Source organism: Dipteris shenzhenensis, chromosome 11 (assembly GCF_047967505.1).
Source record: "Dipteris shenzhenensis isolate YYH24624 ecotype China chromosome 11, Dip_SZ_1.0, whole genome shotgun sequence".
Classification (NCBI taxonomy): Eukaryota; Viridiplantae; Streptophyta; class Polypodiopsida; order Gleicheniales; family Dipteridaceae; genus Dipteris; species Dipteris shenzhenensis.
In genome coordinates this window covers 5,398,480-5,417,319 of record NC_141606.1, presented here as the reverse complement: position 1 = coordinate 5,417,319, position 18,840 = coordinate 5,398,480, and the positions used below count along the sequence as shown (strand labels likewise).

General features: G+C 44.0%; 1 protein-coding gene across 2 annotated transcripts in view; it reads right to left on the bottom strand.

Annotated features, from left to right (window-relative positions):
• The window catches only part of LOC147896530 (uncharacterized), a 30,899-nt gene extending 18,983 nt beyond the window's left edge, over positions 1-11,916 (bottom strand). Inside the window, exons 1-2 of one of the 2 annotated variants that reach the window (XM_087381652.1) lie at positions 11,844-11,916; positions 11,499-11,676 (exon numbers count right to left, since the gene is read on the bottom strand). In XM_087381652.1, the coding sequence (XP_087237778.1) occupies positions 11,499-11,676; positions 11,844-11,905 (240 nt within the window). In that variant the 5' untranslated portion in view covers positions 11,906-11,916. Of the gene's footprint in view, positions 1-11,474; positions 11,677-11,843 lie in introns of those variants that run through there. The other variant, XM_087381653.1, reaches the window with a different exon arrangement.
• Positions 11,917-18,840: the final 6,924 nt, after the last annotated feature.

The window sequence follows — 18,840 nt, the reverse complement described above, 5'->3', positions numbered from 1 at the left end:
GGGAAGCTTCCTCTTGTTCAACGTGCCAGGCCCAGGAGTGAGCCAACCATATATATTCCCTGTTTCGCCCCCTCAAAATTTGTTTTGCCACAGCCTTATCTTTCCTTATCCATCCTGCAAATATTCCCTTTTTTGTTATCTCACTCCCCTTTGCTGTCAAGTTCTGTATTTTTGTTTGTTTCACCTCTTTTCTTCATCTCCGACCCTTCACTTCAGTTTCTGTTCCCCTGCACTATCATGCTATTGTAGAGGTTCCCTGGGCAGAAATGGCAGACCGGAACAGTGGACAAAGACAGAAGGCCAAAATGCCGGACACAAATGGTAGACGAAAACAGTAGAACAAAACAGTGATTGGGAAAACAGAAGCAACCAGGAGCAACAATGTACGGGGGAGTACCCAGGGCCTCATGCGGGTTGCACTCCCATGAAAGCCCCAAACCATGTGAGCATTCACTATCTCAGCCCTACAGGGGCTGCTACCAGGGCCGACCCACCTCTACCTTATAAAGGGCCTGGTAGCAGCCCTACAGGGCCTGCTCAGGGCCGACCCCCTAGGTGCCTCCATAGCCGACAGCCCCACCTCCATACAGCACTAGAAAAAGGGCTCAAGGTCAGCCCTAAGGGAGAGCCTCTCCTCCTGCCCCTAAGCACTGATCAGGCTGCCACTGTCTGCAGCCCTAGAGCACACCCACAACACAGGCCCTCACTCTCTACACTACCCTCACTCACTGGGAGGGCACACCCACAAGCAAGGCCCTCCAACACTTACCCCCCTTCAACATGTGCCCCCTCAGTGAGTTGTTCTTGTGCCTCTCCCGGGCTGCTTCCTCCCCTTGCCCTCTCTCTTATTTCCAATTTCTCCTCCCTAGCATTGCTTCCAAGCCCCTTCACACAGCCTTTTGGCCCTAGCCCTCTTGTGCCCTCCCTCTCAAGCTGGCCCATATCCTTCTCCGTTTCCTTCCTCATTCGTTCCTTGAGAACTAGCTATGAAGCTTTGCCCTTTGGAAATTGAGCTTCAATGTTGAACTTGTATATGGCCAGAGCAGCTCACATGATGGTTCCATGGACTCTCACGGGCATCAAGGTTCCATGCTCTCTTCAAACCAAGCAAAAAGCCAAGAGCACAATATAGAAACTGCATAGTAGTAATGTCAGCCTTAGTCCCACCCATAGGCAAGCACAATTGGAGTCTGGAGCGATCCCCATATAGGAGGTCACCATCTATCGAGGACACACGTCTTCCTCCTACAGCTCACTTTTGTGCACACCACATAGCACTTTACCTAGGTTCCCATCACTCTTTATGCTTCCACAGTATCAAGCATATGGACCATGTGAAATCGGCTTCCTTGGTGGACATTTTGGTTTGGTACTAGAGCTACCCTCAGCGTTAGCCTCCAACCTGATGGAAATGGAGTACCAAAGGTGGTTCAAGACCCCAACATCCTTCCTACAAAGATCAATTTGGTTACATTGAGTGGCATAGAGGTTAGCCGATAAACTTGCCCGTGCTGCCAAGTTAGTGCCTCAATGCAAAAGATTGTCACTAGATGAATTCTGCCCACAGTCAATAGTTTGTGCTCCTTCTAGTCATGAGCGTAATAAGAAGTGGTAGTGCCCAAGCCCCAACTGCTCCCATCCTTGCAGACCAAGACCACATGAATAGTCCACATTTGATAGATGGAGGAAAATGAATGGCAAAAACAAGGGAAGCATGTGATAGGAACACTCCTCGCAAGGTAAGGAAGAATGTTGCAAGACAAACAACAAACAGAGGGCCAACAAAAGCCTCCGTAGCTCCAGTCAACTTGGTCTGTGAAGCTTCCTTCTCCTCTAAACCCCAAACCTCTTCTTCTCTCCTCATGCCTCTTGAGTGCCTCCCTGTCGTTTCCTCCTCTATTATTGCAAAGCCAATTCCACGCCTACTAATTTGGCTGCTCCTCCACAAGCTCATACCGTCTTGTCCCTTTCCTCTCTCGACCTTCTCCATGCTATCCTTATGCCCTCTCTACCTTCTCCTAACTACCTTGCTTAGGACTCCCCACAGATAACCCTCACATCAACTAAAGGTCAAGATTATTATCTTCAATTGAGTAAGAAAGGAAAGGAGAAGCCGGTTGGCCATTAAAAGTGTTTATTCAGTACCTTCTACTTTGCAAATTCTAGAGCAAAGAAGTGAACACATCTCTTTTTAACACTATAATGTCTAGCAAGGGCATGAGTCATGTTAACACCTAGCTTAACCAACAAGGCCCACTTAAAGCTCAAAGCTCTTAGATCATTTGACCGCTTTGTGGCTCCACCTTTGTAGTTGTCTAGTTTTTTAAGTCTCCTAGACCCTTCGGTCTTTCCAAGACTTCCATAAACTCTCTCTCCCTCTCTCTCTCTCCCTCTCTCTCTCTCTCTCTCTCTCTCCAGTTTATCTCTGCCAAATATAAAAATTAGGAGTGCTATGTAATAATCTTGGAGGAGCTTCATGCCCCACCGAGGTCTATAGGACCTCAGAGTAAATAGCTGGAGCCACAAATAGGGCCTCTACACCCAAGACAAATACAAACACAAACATGAATACTTAAAAGATTGTATTTTATATAAATTATATATCAAACATGTGTGTGTGTGTGTGTGTGTGTGTGTGTGTGTGTGTGTGAGAAAAGAGCTATAAAAACACATACACACTGAGCACTCTCAAAAGAGTCAAGATACGGTAACAATCTGTACTAGGGCGTTTTGCCCTTTCGGCGAAACATTTTGCCTAGAAAAGTCTCTACACGTGTCGCCTGAGCGAAACGCGTTTTTTCGTGACACTAATCGACACGCTAGTCAGGTTTGTCATGTCTCTCGCGCAAGGTCCCATCATGCCATCTCCTTGCGGCGAATTATGGGCTTGTGCTCTCTCATTGGAAGATCACGCTCTACATGGAGTCTAGCTAAGTCCCCTGATCTCATCTATATGTCCTAAGCAATGGGTCTCTGTGTCGTACAACCTCATGAATGAAGATAACTAAAGACGAATGAGCCAAGAGGCTGGAGACGGGTCCAATCCATCTCTAAAAGACAGTGGTGACGACCTCGGATCTCATAGTACACAGCGCATCTAAAGGCAAAGTGCTCCTTTGACTCAATCTCCTATAGATCACATAGGGTGCACGCGCAGCCCTCTCTAGGTATGCCCTCAGTCCGTCTATGTTATGCTCAAGTCGAGGTAACATGACCTCGGAAGGGTCAGTCGACATTTTCCTTTAAAGGATCAATGTTTGTATTATATTTGTTTGGGCTTCATGTAAATGATTAAAAAGGAATAAAGGTAAAGGTCCTTGGTGAGGGTGACATGGCACTAGACTAGGTGGATCTAAGGCTAAGGAACCTAAATGCATGAAATGTGCCTAGGGGCAAATGGTTTCAATGATATCCCAAGAGAGGGGTAAATGATGCATTAAGGAGGGACCCTAGAATGAAGACATGTGGCATACTAGATCCATCTAGGGAATTTTGGGGCTTGGTGGAGATTTAGTAAGCAAGAGCTTGAACGAAAATTTTTGGAGTGAGAAAGCTTACGACCACTGAGATCGGCTGGGAGGATAACGGATGTGTCAACGCCCGTGATTCGACGTAACAAGCTAGGAGCAAACAGATTTTCACGTATCATTTGGTATCAGAGCGCAGATTTGGGATCTCGTTGAGTTTGGAAGGCTAACGATGAATTAAGGATTTCCAGCGATTTCCAGTCAAGATCAGAGAAAAAGACTACCGGTAGTTCATTGTTTTGATTGGAAAATAACAGAGACGTACCAGATACGTGTATCATTTGGTATCGCGAGAGGTCTGGGACTAGCTGGACATTTGACGACGAACAATACAGAGCCCAAATTCTACACAAATCATAATTTGGCAATTCGTCAGTCTGGGTAGCATTGATGAGCAGCGCACGACGAGAGCTACTGTGTGGTCACGGAATTAGCTGTCGCAGGATTTGGTAAGGAAGGCAATTCGGCTTTGGGCTGAGGTCATGAAAGTATCTCGGGAGCGGGGCGACCGTCTGAGCGTTGGTATTGCTACGTGCACGTATTGCTTACAGGTTTGCCTTGAGATATCCTGTCACCCGCATGGACATGTGTTCAAACAACATCTACGAGATCTAAGAGGCCGAGTTCACGTAAAGCTATTTGACGAATTGAAGGTGAGGTAGCCAGTAGAGTTACGCACGTTACTGTGAACAGCTATCAAACGAGACACAAGGTCTATTAAAGGGGCGTCGTGATTACCTGGCGGAGATTGGTTAACATCAAAGGCTGAAGCGTGACATTGGCTGTGAATCAACTACTCTGCAAAGCTCAGGCGTTATAACAGTATAAAGGGCTTATTAGCGACTATGGGGCCTGGTAGCCCGCAGAGTTAGACCTTTATTGGCTGAATTTAGTCGCGGAACACAAGTAGGCACTGCGCTTGGTCGTGAGCTCGTGGGAAGGGGTAGATAGTACCGCATGTTCGTGGTCACAAGACAGCCTATAAATGCTTGGAACAACCTTACAGGGACAAGTTAATCTCTTCATGCAGCAGAAATATGACAGGGCGCTTTCTATGCCTTCTAAGTTTTATTGGAGTATATGCTCGTTTACTTGCCTCCGTGTTTGAGTTATTTCAGATTGCAGGAGTTTCCCCTAGTATAGGGAAAAGTGGTTTTTGGTTGCAGTGTGGCCTATGTCTGGTTAGCTGAAAATTTGGAGTTGGACTTTCGATTTGTAGATACAGTTTTAAGCGGTGTTTTATTTATTTTAAAAGAAAAAAAAAACCCCATCGGCCTAAATGGAAGTAGAAGAAGAAGCTTCTAGGGTGGATCCCGTAGAGTCAGGAGTCTGGCCGACCCCGCAGGTGTCACGCCCAGTAGGTCATACACTATTTGGCAGAATTGCAATGTTAGAGGATGCCTTACAACAGATTTTAGCACAGCAGTTACAAGCAAATGTAGGGCAATCTGAGCTCAGGAAAATGGTACATAGTATGTCTGCTAGGCCATCCCATGAAGAGAAAGGTAAATCTCCAATGGAACCGGAGTCCAGTATTCATACGGTCAAGCCTAGGAGGGTTAAGGTGCCTAATATTGCCAATTATAGGCCAGATAAGTATTCTGGTCGGATGTCTGACCGTAGTTCCGATATCATTGAGACTTGGTTACACAAATGGGACGAGACCTTCGCCATTTGTGAAATCAAGAATGATATGAAGAAAATCCGCGAGGCCACCCATATGTTTAATGAGGCAGCGGATAGGTAGTGGATAAAACAATAGAAAGATGGAGTGGCATCCACTACTTGGGAGGGGTTTAAAAAGGAATTTAGAAAACACTTCTTATCTCCTGATGAAGCATCCTGAGCTTGGGATTAGTATCGAAACCTTCGTCAGAGAAATTTATCAGTGGCGGAATACACTTATAAGTTCAGAGAAAGTGTAATGAAGGTTGATGAACCCCTACCTCAGTCAATCCAAGTAAAAGATTTTATCTTTGGATTGAATGATCGGATAAAGATGGAAGTTCGGAAGAGACGGAGGTGCAAAGACAACTGGAAGAATACCTCAAGTTGGGGCAAATTCAACCAAGTTTTTCACCTTTTGCTTCGTCAGTGACATTAAAGAAGAAGAAAGATGATACTTTTCGTCTCTGTATAGATTACAGAGCATTGAATAATATCACTATTAAGCACAGGTATCCGATGGCTCGGATCGATGATTTGCTAGATGCATTACATGGGACCGTAATTTTCAGTAAGATAGATCTTAAATGTGGCTACCATCAGATCCGTATTAGAGCCGAGGATGTGCATAAAACCACTTTTAGAAGCAGGTTTGGACATTATGAGTTTTTGGCAATGCCCTTTGGACTTACGAATGCTCTAGCTACATTCGTCATGCTTATGAACGATTTACTACGTCCGTATATCGGAAAGTTTGTAGTACACTTTATTTGACGATATTCTTAAATTCAGCAAAAGTATTGCTGAGCATTACGAACACTTACGAATAGTGTTCAATACTTTGAGGAAAGCCAGTCTTTATGTAAATAAAAAGAAAACTATACTGTGTATGGTAAGACTTGAATATTTAGGATTCATAATTACTCCTGAGGGGGTAGAAATGGATCCAAAGAAAGTGGCTGCGATACTGACTGTAGGCCATCTTCTGGTGGTTCTAGTGATGCCCTATAGGCCATGGTATGTGCCTTGTAGGCATAAGTGTAGGCACTTGTAGTGTTAGTGCCTTTAAGGCCACATAGGACCTTAGTCCTATGTGACACCTAGGACACTTAGTCCTAGGTCTAGGTACAAGTACCTTGTACTTGTATCTTTTTATTATCTAAGTTTGACGTGACAGCTGAACTATCGTGCGACTCTTTTGCTACCTGCACTCTCTCTCTCTCTCTTTGCCTATCGATCCTACAGTGGTATCATAGCTTGGTTGACTCGTCTCCTGCTCATCGGGTTTATACTAGCCGTACAGTCGTACCTCCGTACATATTTGTGCCACCGTACGTTGGATCCTGTACACAGTACATGTTACGTACCTGCGTTGTACGTCTGTACTGTACGTCTGTACTGCGCCGTACTGTGCTCCATTGCGCTGCACTTTCCGTACAGCTGTGCATTGTGTTCTGTACTTCGCCGTACTGCATTCCGTACTTGCGCCGATGTACAGACGTACACTCAGCTCCGTACCTGAACCATCGTACAACTGCGTACCTGCGTTCCGTACTTCACCGTACTGCATTCCGTACATGCGCTGCCGTACAACCGTACATTGTACGCTGCATTCGTACATCCGTACACTGTACCTGCATCCGTGCATTGTACTTGCATCCGTACATTGTACCAGATCCGCATGATTATACGTACACCGTACATTGTAACAGATCCGTACAACTACACCGTACCTGTTCCATACAGCTCGTACTTGTCCCGAGAGTTCCGTACAGGTTTGGCACATGTGAAGTCTTTTGCAGGACATTGGCAAATTTGGGGCTTTCAATACCTTTCATCTCCTCTAGTTGCAACTTCTTGCAAGAACACTAGAGATTCGGGATTTGGTCTGCAATTTCTTTTTGATTGCAGTACATTGAGTCACATTTGCAAGACATTGAGCCAGATTTTCAGACATTGAGTCACTTTTGCAGGACATTGAGTCATATTTGCATACATTGGGTCACATTTGCAAAAATTTTAGCAAAATTTGGGGCTTTTCTGCATTTGCCCTCTTTTTGGCCTATTTGCCCTCATTAAATTTGGGGCTTTTGCCAGATTTGCTGTTTTTGCAGTGAACATTGCCTGTCACAGTCACATTTGGGTCAGATCTGCAATTGCCCTTTGATTTGGGTCAGAAATTTGCATATATTTGCTGTCATTTTGGACAGCCAGCTTTTTGTAGTGATAGCCTTGAGGCTTTTGGGTTTTCAGGTCTTTTTCAAGGTATCACATTTGCTATGGCTGGGAACAATCAAGATTTATTTGGAGTTCTTCGTGAAGATGATAAGTTGGATGGCACCAACTATCCAATGTGATCTTATCTCATGAAACATTCTTGTTGCAAAGCATTTGTGGAATATTGTTTCTGGGGCTGATCTGAGGCCAGCCAATGCTACAGTGGTTGCCTCTACTGCTGGTTCTTCTGCAGGGGGTACTCCTCCTAATGCCTCTTCCTCTAGCACTCATGCCGCTGCTCTTCCAACTCAAGAACAGTCAAGATGGGATGCAAGAGATGCAAATGCACATTCATGCATTGCTTTATCATGCAAGAGAATCATTATTCCACACATCCGGTCTTGCAGGACAGCAAAGGATGCTTGGGATAAATTGGCTTCTCTCTATCAGATTCGCAATGAAGCTCGTGTTGCATATTTGAGAAGGCAATTACAAGAAGTCAGTATGAATGAAGGTGACTCTATGGATGCATACCTAACAAAGGTCAAGGACCTCATGGAACAGCTTGCCAACATTGATGAGGTGGTGCCAAATTTACAGCTTGTCAGTACCACATTCAATGGACTGCCAGACACATATCAAGGGTTTGCTACAACCCTTCGATTAGTGGCCATGGGTAATCCAGACCACTATTCTTTTGATCAGCTAGTTACTTTGCTTTTGCAGGAAGAGCAAAGTAGAGCTAATAGGCAAGCCATTATTCCTGATCATGCATTTGCTTCACAGCAGACAGGAAGAGGCAAAACTTCCAAGCCTATGGGCAAGCCAAAATCTGCGCATAGCAGCTGCAATTCCTCCCATGCATCTAAAAATACAGCAGATAAGGCGAAGAAGAAAAGATGCAACTATTGTCACAAGCCTGGACATAACATTTCAGAATGCAGGAAGCGCATTGCTTCAGAGAAAAAGAAAGCAGGATTGACAGTTAATGCCTCTCATGCTATTGAATCCCATGAGCCAGAAGATGCTTCACATGCACATGCTCTTCAGGATGATTGGGCATGGGCTGTCCATTGCTCATTTGATCCATCCAAAGCTGATGCATTCTTTACTGCTAATGATGCTCAGTCCTGGTACTTTGATAGTGGTGCTTCCAAGCATGTCACTTCTTGCAGACAGTTGTTTCATTCTTTAGCTGATGCACCTCGATTGGGGACTATTAAATGTGCTAATAGTGCTTCATATGCTGTAAAAGAAGTTGGAGATGTGCAGCTCACATCCATTTCAAGCCATCCTATCACTCTGACAAATGTTCTTTTTGTGCCTGGCATTGAAGTCAACTTGATTTCAATTTCAGCAATTGCTACTTCAGGTTTCAGAGTAATTTTTGATGGCTACAGATACCTAGTTTATGATCTTCGTGATGACAATGCCATAGTTCTCACTGGCACTTTGCAAAAAGGGCTTTATCACCTTGATCATCATTCAGCTGCACTTTCTATTGAAGCATTGGCTATTTCAGATTCACAGCTTGCTGAAAGTCATCTTTGGCATGAGAGAATGGCGAGCTGTTGCAAAGCTACATTCACAACAGATGGCAAATGATGTACCTCAGACTCACACAGTTTGCAAACATGTGTGTGAGGGTTGTCTTTTGGGTAAGATGCATCGATTTCCTTTTCAAAAGAATTGTCCAAAACTCTCACAAAGGAAATTGCAGCTAGTACACAATGATGTCTGCGGCCCAATGAGGACAAATGCCATTGGGGGGTATAAGTATTTCATGACTCTCATTGATGATTTGACAAGATATTGCTGGGTATATCCTTTAAAGGCCAAATCTGAAGTTTTCTTATGCTTTCAGAGATAGCTGAATATGGTTGAGAATGAATCTGGATGCAAGCTTGTCACCCTCAACACAGATAGGGGAGGAGAGTATATGTCAAAGGAGTTTGATGCATTTCTGTCTTCACTCATGCACTACTCCTTACACCCCTCAGCAGAATCCTATTTCTGAAAGGAAAAACAAGTCCACAATGGAGATGGCCAGATGCATGCTTAAGGCCAAGTCTTTGCCCAATAAATTTTGGCTTGATGCAGTAATGTGTGCCAACTATGTGCTGAATAGATCACCTACACGGGCATTGAAGACTATTACACCTTATGAAGCATGGAAAGGTAGGAAGCCTTCACTTTCACACATGAGAGTTTTTGGGTCTCTTGCATATGTTCATGTACCATCTCAGCTGAGACATAAGCTTGATGACAAGGCAATCAAATGTGAGTTTCACGGTATCAGAGAGTGCTCTAATGACCGAGATTAGAGAAACTCAAAAGGTGGACGAGTTAGTCCAGAGCCTTTGGCCTAAGGCTCATGTGTTCAAACCCGGGGAAAAGGATGACCTGGCATCCAGAAAAGGCCAAACTTATGCAAGATATGCCATAAGGGATGGTATGCTGAAAAGAAATGGCAAGGTAGTAGTACCTAATCAGAATGCCCTCCACAGTGCTCTCCAGCAGGGTACTGGTCCGCAAGCTGGAGTGTGCAGGAGATGCTCAGGACTGGGCATACAACCCTTGAAGCTGGCCGACCTGCTGCAGACTGGCTGACCAGTCTGTCAGCCAACCAACTGCCCACAGACCAGCCCACGAGGTTTGTGGGTCTGCCGACTGGTCTGTGGCAGATTGCCAACCCAGACTGGTCCCCCCTGCCTATATCAGGCTCTGCTTACCAGGCGCCTATGTTTGAGGTCCTCTGCAAGTCCCAGATGATGGCTGTTGCTGCTGTACGACACTAGTACTTGCTGTTGTACCTGTTGTACAGCCAAAGTTGTTGCTGGTGCTGCACACTGATGCAGACTGTGTGTACCTGTTGTCCGTGCTGCTGCACCAGCCGAGGTACCTTGATAGGAGGGAGATGCGGAAAGACAATGGGATACAAGGCTCTTGAGAGAGTGGCAGTCCTTTTTAGATCACACCTGAGACCTTTCATATCTGCGATGCGGAAGGAGGGGCACGCACGCCACATGTGGATGCAAGTTCAGCCGCCTGACACACGATCGATCTTCATTGCAATATGTTGCTTCCCCCCGCACATCATCATATGTGCATGAGGTCACCACAAAGGGCCATGGCTCATATATGAGACAAGTTTTGATGATATCTCGGAGTTCTCCAGGAAGGGAGAGATCCTCCTCCCAGGTGATTTGGAGCAGATAGGTGGGTTGACTTGACTTCGGGGCTGACCCCCTCAAAGTACCAGAGATAAAGCTTGGGATAGCTAGGCACTCAGAGGATGCACCACACGAGATATGGCCGACTCCTGCTAGGTATAGGAGCAGTGCATGATTTGATTATATACAACGATCTTCTCAAATGGCCGTTATCGGGAGGGCTCACCTGCTTCCTACGTGGGGGGAGCACACTAGATTACCTTTTGGGATCCCCAGCTTTTGTGTCACATATACATGAACCCCCCCCCCCTAAGACGCTGACCACTACTATTTGACTTTCAACGTCTTGAAGTCCATGCAAACCATAGAACGGGACCCGCCAGTACACCTCGCCCAACCAGCTTCCCACAACAGCTTACTCCCTGCAAGGAAGCGAGGGAAGACAAGCTGAAACCAGAACTTAAGGGACGCATTTGGAAGCTCACTCCGTGCAAGCAAGCAAGGGAAGACAGAACCTCAGTCTGAGAGGCCTTAAACGAGGAAGCAATGTTTCTGGGTAATCAGCAGTAAGGCGTACGTTTGCCGCTGGGTAGAAGTGAGCACAGCAACTTCCGAGCACTCACTCCATGGACCTAATGGACGCATGCACCATCTCTCCCTTCTTCAAGTGCAAAAAAATTCCTCCAAAAGCTCATTGAGTGCCATGAGATCTAGCATTTCTTCAAACGTCTCCAATCTGAGAGGCCTTCTAATCTGATTCGAAAAGAGAAGTAATGTTTCTGCTAATCAATAGTCAGGCGTTCGTTTGTCAGTTGCATATATTTCTGGTGAACAGAGCATGTCTTACTAAGATGTTTATATATAAATCATAGCAAAGGCTGCAACAATATACCCTTCATGAAAGGCGCGTTCACACCTGCGTTTTCATTATCATGTCGTCGGCCACCTGGAGCAATTTGAGCTTCTCTTCCTTCACGAGTTGAATATCTGTTCGATTCTGCTTCAGTTGCAAAATGATTTTTCTAAATCCTGGAGGTTGCGCTGTCACCTTTCTGAGCTTTTGCCTGTGCTCAACCAACTCCAGGGACTGCCGTCTGATTGAAGTTCAAAATTTGGTTTTCAAAATTATATGTTAGAACCACGACATTAGCTGTGTTCTGATTACAAGCATTTGCATTTCTAAGGTAAGTTCCAGTGAAGTATCACAAGAGGGTCATTGACAGATAGGCAAACGTCAAGTGTGGAGAGTTTGAGGGCTTACATGAGAGCCAAACGCTGCTGAAAAAGGTCGCTATGTCGAAGGTAGTGCACGTCTCGCTCCATGTTCAACGCACGCCAACAGCCAGCTTAAATTCGAGGCAGTTATTAACATCTACGCATAGCCGGATTTCAAAATTTTGAAGCTTTTGCTTTTTTTTTCCCAACCACAATTTAGCACATTTTACAAATTTTAGAAAATATTTTTTACAGGTGAACATGAAAATGTTGCACGTTCATTGTATATAGTTTGCGGGTATTTTAATGAACATTGTGCATAGTTGTTGGAGGACTCGGTTGTTCGAAGGATGTGTTACTCTTGGTGGGTGTAATGTACTCTAGATGCCTAATTGTTTGGTTCATTCGAGAGGTTCGTCTTGTGATTGACTAAGAGATTTAATGGACGTTGGCAGCCCATGCAGTCGGTAAGTGCATGCTAAACACTTGGCGAAAGCTCCTGTATAATTCAGTATGGAAAAGATGTTCGTGAAAACCCAACTACTACAAAGTTCGTGAAGGGCGATGATTTTGGTCCTTTTGTCTAATCTTTCTCACTCCAATGAGAGTCAGTCATTGATGTATTTCTTATGGCAATTGATAGTAGAATCATTTATGTCCATACGGTTCTTAATGCAAGCTTTATTACGAGTGCTGATGTCTTTTGTCAAGTCCGATCAGTCTGGAGTCACACCTTTATTTACACTCTGATGAATTACTGGGCCAAAATGTTTATTTAGTGTGAAGGAAATTCAAGTTCTTTCATTTTATGTGATTTGAGAGAGTCTAACTTATCAATTTGCATCACGAGGTGTAAGAGAGAGAACCTTGTATTGTATGTGTGAAATCTGAGTGTGTATAAACCATCTCTAATTCCACGAATAGCGTCTAGTTTACACTTAATGAGAGGGATGTCTTGCCAACCTTACTTGGAGCCCCTTCCCACTACAACTACTTTTTTTTTGCAGATAAAGGAACAATCTATTAATGCTTGAAAAACTTCATACAAACACCCCGGAAGGTGCTGACTATGGAAAAAACGGATAAAGGTTGAAAGAAGAAACCAGGCTGTTCTAGAGAGAACCCAGCCCACTACCTAGGGAATCTCTGGTATAGGGGCTAACAGCCAGATAAGACAACTATACGACTAGCGAATCCCTCACAGAGTGAATAAGTAGAAAACTCCTACAGACCAAGCCTTGCAGAAATGTGCACGCTTAGCGATAGCTACCCTAGAGCCTGGGGTCCCACACTCCTAGGTACATCGCAAGGTGTAGATGATATCCTGCCAGATGGCGACCAAGGTAGCCAAGGGTGGAAAAGGATGCTCACCCATCACCAGACTATAGCAAGCAACCCAAATGTTTCACACTATGAAACTGGCTACTACCTCCCACACGCTATCCTCTGGAGGAGAATGAGGATCCGGGCTATTAGGAGGGACCGCCTCATGGAGCTCTATCCTATGAATGCTTTGACCTTGTAATTGGTAAGAGAGCTCCTATGAATGCTTTGACCTTGTAATTGGTAAGCCGAAGAAACCTCATCAATCTAAAATCATGACCTCCCTCAATCAACCAGGCCACCACCCCCTAGGTGTAGTGCCTCTGAAGGCTCTATATGTGGGTCATAATCCTAAGGGCTCCCATCCAAATCCTCACTGCGCTATAAAAGCTCCAAAGGCAATGAGGGATCGTTTCCAGAACTCCTGCAAAGTAGCAGTGACACTGCCCCTCCACCCACATCTGCTCCAACCACGGGCCTATGGGAAGCCTCCGTGGGCGGCTAGCCAGAAGAAGCACGAGATCTTCCTCGACCGCAAACGGACCAAAGGCGCATCCAAAACCTAGAACCTCTTGGGCCACGCAATGCCTCTCCCTCAAAGTGGTCCATGTCAAAGAGTCCATCTAAAACCTTTAGATTGGCGAGTCGTATAGGAAAAGAAGGGCACCTCGTCCACCTGCTCGGTGAGGCCGATCTTGCAAGCCCAAAACCACTCTCTCGGATCCCACTGGACCTCTCTTAGGGGCCTAACTTACCAAAGCCAAAGGCACCGTTTGGTGGGACATCCTACTTTGGGATGTAGGAGGATCAATGTGTCACTCCTTCCCCAATCGGCCCACAACTCTAATCATCTAACACCCAGTGAATCCCATCCAAAACTCCCGTCCATCTTTGCGTCTCTCTCAGTGAGTGCCTGAAGTAGGCATCGAGGCCCTACACGAAAGAAATCATGCTGCTTGTAGTGCTGCCTCGCTGAATCATCATCCTCAAGGGGACCCCAGCCCACGAAAATTGACACAACCATATGTTATCCATCCACATGCGAAGTCCCTCCCACCAAGACTCTGGGATGGCTAGGTCAATCTCCCTCATCCGTTGTTGTCCCTCTCATATGCACTATGGCTCCAAGCCTCGCCTCTACCTCCATGGGTAATTTGCTCCATCTGCCAAAGGAGTAGGCTAGGCCATTGTCCCACTGTGCCCATTCAATGTGAGTCCATTGTCCGAGCATACATCCAACCTGATCCATGATCTCCAGGTGCCAAATGAGGGGTTGGTGCTCGAGTTCCTCTCTATAGTGGGGTTGAGCACGAATGAGGCCCCCTGCTAATCTCTACCAGACCTAATGGAGGCTCTTCATCATGGGGGAACCCTTCCCTATAAGCGGGGCCTCTAAGAAGATCCATCTGTGTGAGTGCTGTAGCTTCCCCCAGTGTGCGAGGTGTTCCTGAGAAGCCCTCACTATAAGAGGAGCTTCCAAGGCTCTACACCAGGGGTGAGGCCACGTACAACCAACTTGCCCAAGAGGGCTATGCTCTGCATCTTCGAATCAATGATACCCTGCCTGTGACATGATCACCATTTGCCAAGCGACCTGGGCTTTAATGTTCCTCATGCCATCTGATCTTGCCCAAAAGAAATTCAGAATCAAACGTCGCACTACAACCATTAGCCTCTTTTTTGACAACTTTGTTCATCAATGCTTTTTAGTTTAGAAACAACGTCTGTCGATATAAGCACAGAGAAAATCTTACGTCAAAATTTCCATTGCTATAAGCGTCTATATTTTCGTCCATATAAGTGTAAAGTTCTGGAAGAAGCATCGATAAAAGCATTGATAACATAGCATCGATAAAAGCGTCGATAACCCACTCAGCACATTAACATGGTGAATTTAACCCAACACCTTCCGATAATGAAATCCATTGACAAATAAAAATATATTGTATCGGTTTTTCTCTTTGTCATTTAATCAATCGAAGCCACACTGGAATCTTCATCGTGATAACAATTCTCATCCTCTTGATCATTTGTGGCCAAATCTCGCATATCTTCAGCATGTAGATCGAGGTCCCCAAAATCAGTGTTTGAGAAACCCTCTAAGGAACTCAAGCTATCTTCTCGTTCCAAAACTTCAATAGAAGGGTTATCATAAGTGCTAGCTTCCAACCCATCTATTTCTTGATCTTCCATTTCATTCTCTATTTCCACATCTTGAAAGACATGTTGGTTTCTAGGTGCAACTTGAATCACAAACCACCACTTGTTGTCCACTCAACCAAGTTGAAAGACCACCTACGACAAAAATCCATGATATGTTCATGCAAGCTTTAATGAAGTGGAAGGACAAATGATATCCATATAAGTAAAATGTTTACTTGCTCATAGTGCATGGGTAGCACGAATGTGTCAATAAGGTCATCCCAAATTTTTGTTGAGTCAATGGCAAAAAACACACTTGGATCCTTTCTAACTGTAGCTTGAGCACCTCTATAGATGACTTTGAACCATTTCACATCAAATATAATGCTTGAAATTTTCTAGAATTCATTTGTAAAATATATTGTATGATTCCAACATAATCCGTTTCACCTGCGATAAGATTTCTATCCCTTGCACTAGCTCTACTGCCTTGTGAAAAGTTAGCCATGACTCCTCGATCAAATGTCTTGCGCTTTACATCAATTTTCTCTACTCTGTAATGATTACCATACGCCCATATTGCATTGAATGAATGGTACTGTAAAGGTAATGGATTCTCCTTAGCAATACATAAAAAAAGGTTATGAACAAATGTAAATAAAATCAACATGCTTACCTTTAGATTACAACCTTATGCAAGTTCCTCCTCCATATCTGTCACAATCTCCCCTCTTCGACTAGCATCTTCAAGAGTGTCTTCTAACCAATCAATGGTGCATTTAGTAGGCATTTTTGCTAACTCTGGGGCATACTTCTTACCTCTATTAGCCCTTTGCCATGCTTTTCTATTCTCCTCTCTGTCTTCTTCATATCATTTGATCCATTTCTCCATTTCCCCACAATTGTAAAGACAAAAGGTGTTCGCTTTGAGTCGCAAGGAGAACTCATTTTCTTTTGCTTTCCCTTCCCTTGACCGATTAATCTCTCCTACAACCCATGGGTGCACCATCCATCCTTCTGCCATGCTTCCCTCTAGTCTAGCTTTTTGTCTTACATACCCTTTTAACACCTTCATAAACCGTTCGAAGAAAAACATCCATCAGATATGTAAAGTGCATGCATATGCCACTTCATCGGCCAAGTGCACAAGTAGATGCAATTGGATGTCCATGATACTTGTTGGAAATGCCTTTTCCATCAAACATATGGCTTTAATGGCGATAATTCTCAATTCTGAAATGGATGAATTATTTATTTCTTTTGATGATATCATCCTGCATTTATCCATTGGTAAGCAACTAACTTTTGCAATGAGAAGGGAAATCAGACATGCTCTAGCAAACCCTTTGACATACCTCACAAATACACTGAGCTTGTTGATGGCATTTGACGCATCTTTAGTATTGCATCCCCACAAAGCAATTGGAAGTACATACTATAGTAACAATTATGTGTTAGCAAAATTGAAACAAGAGTTCTTTTTTTTTTTGCAAATTAAGTGCATGGAAATAAGGTTACCTATATCATTTTGTGCCAATCATGCAACTTTAGCCTACTTAGTTTTCAAAGGCACCCTTTAAGTTATGCATGTACCCGGTTGGGGTTTTCATACCCGCGATAACACTCTTCACCCAAGCTGCCTCTTCTGCTTTTGTCAACACCCATGGTGCCTTTGGTAAAATCACCTTGCTGGAATAGGTTTGTTTTGGCTGAAAGGGTCTTTTGGTTTTCACCAATTTCAAGTCCTCTCGTGCTTTTGGACTATCTCTATCCCCAATCATATCTTTCACAAACTTTTTTACACATTTTTTAATATATGCATTGGGTCCAGCAAATACGTCAAATTATGATACCTCCAATAAGGAAGAGTGTAAAATATCGAAAGACATTACATGCTAGGTGGAGGTATTTTGACTTCTAGATCATGCCAAAGTCGCTCCCAATCACCAGATCTCATGACTAGAGGAATATGAGCTAGTTCAACCTCCGCAAAAGATGGATCGACTCGATATGGATGGCCCATAGGAAGAAACCGCGTGTGCTTCTCATATACTGTCTTTGTTAGATTTTTTGAGTACCAGTTGCACAAACTATCTCCACAAAAGGGGACATGCATAGTATCTGGACACTTGGAGACCTATTAAAATTATGAGACAAAAGAAAATAGTATTGAGAAGTGAAAGAAGAACACAATCAATCACAAATCAATTTTGGTGAGTTGAGAGGAATACAAATTTCATACTTGAGCAATCATGCAATCCAGGATAATCATGCATGGTCCACATCAGAATGCCTTTTACTTCAAAATGCCGTTGGCCCAAAGGCTGTGAAATGTCATAAACTTGCATGCCATTCTATTAAATTTGCAACTCGTCTACCAAGGGGGCTAGATACACATCCATGTTATTCACCTTGTGCTTGCCTGGCATAATGAGTGCCAATATCAAATTCCCTTTCTTTATGGTCAGCCAAGGAGGAATGTTGTAGATTGTGACTACTACTGGCCACATTGACCATGATGTGGATTGATGTCCAAATGGATTAACACCATTCAATCCAAGACGCAAATGCTGAGGCTTAAGCCCAAACTCTGGCCACTTCTTGTCTACGTGCCTCCAAGCCTTTCCATCCACAGGGATCCTTAAGGTTCCATCCGTGAAGTGGTTATGAGAATGCCAATCCATATGTCCAGCTAATGATCCACAATGGAATAGATGTGAGATGCGTGTTAAGATGGGCATGTGTCAAAGAACCTTTCCCTGAATATTTTGTCCTTGTGTGTCTTGCTGATATCGAGATGCACCACATTGGGGACAAGTTGTAGATTTCTTGTATGTTCCTTTGTAAAGGATGCAATCATTGGGACATGCATGAATTGACTTGTAATCCATTCCTAATGATGTAAGCATTTTCTTTGCTTCCTTTCTTGATGTGTTTCCTTTTGGAAGTAGTGTCTGAAGTCACCTAAGACATCGATCCATTCAATGAATTCAAAACACGAAATTGGAAGTACATGCAGTGAAATTCTACCTGAAGTACATCAAAACTCTTACCAAAATAGGGACGAGCTACTAGTGTCCAACCATCCATAGGTTGCTTATAAATTGAATATTAGAAGAATTATTACAAGACGAGATTTTCTTGCCCCTTCATATAACATGATGCTTGCTTCATGTCGTAAGCTTTCCTCTTTAAGACTCATTTATGCTCCCTGATCTCTTCGACATCTTCATCTCTTTCATCTTGGGGTGAAGGAGCATCAAAGTAAGTGTTTATCATTTCTTGCATAATTTCATCGTCATTCGGTGCATCCCCCTCTTCAATGCTTGTATTTTATTTCTCTTCTGTCTCCTGATCCTCCATTAGGGTGCTTTGATATCCTTGGTTCAACATTGTCTCATGAGGACAATTATGCAATGCATGTACTCTCAAACTTCCTTCCATCAATTCATCTCCCTACATGGACAAAATTTAGAGAATTAGTTGGAAAAGTTCACCAAACTATAGTACATGAAAAGAAAAATTAGATAGTTTGGCAAACTAGCCAATAAAGAAAGTTGTACCTCATCAACCACATG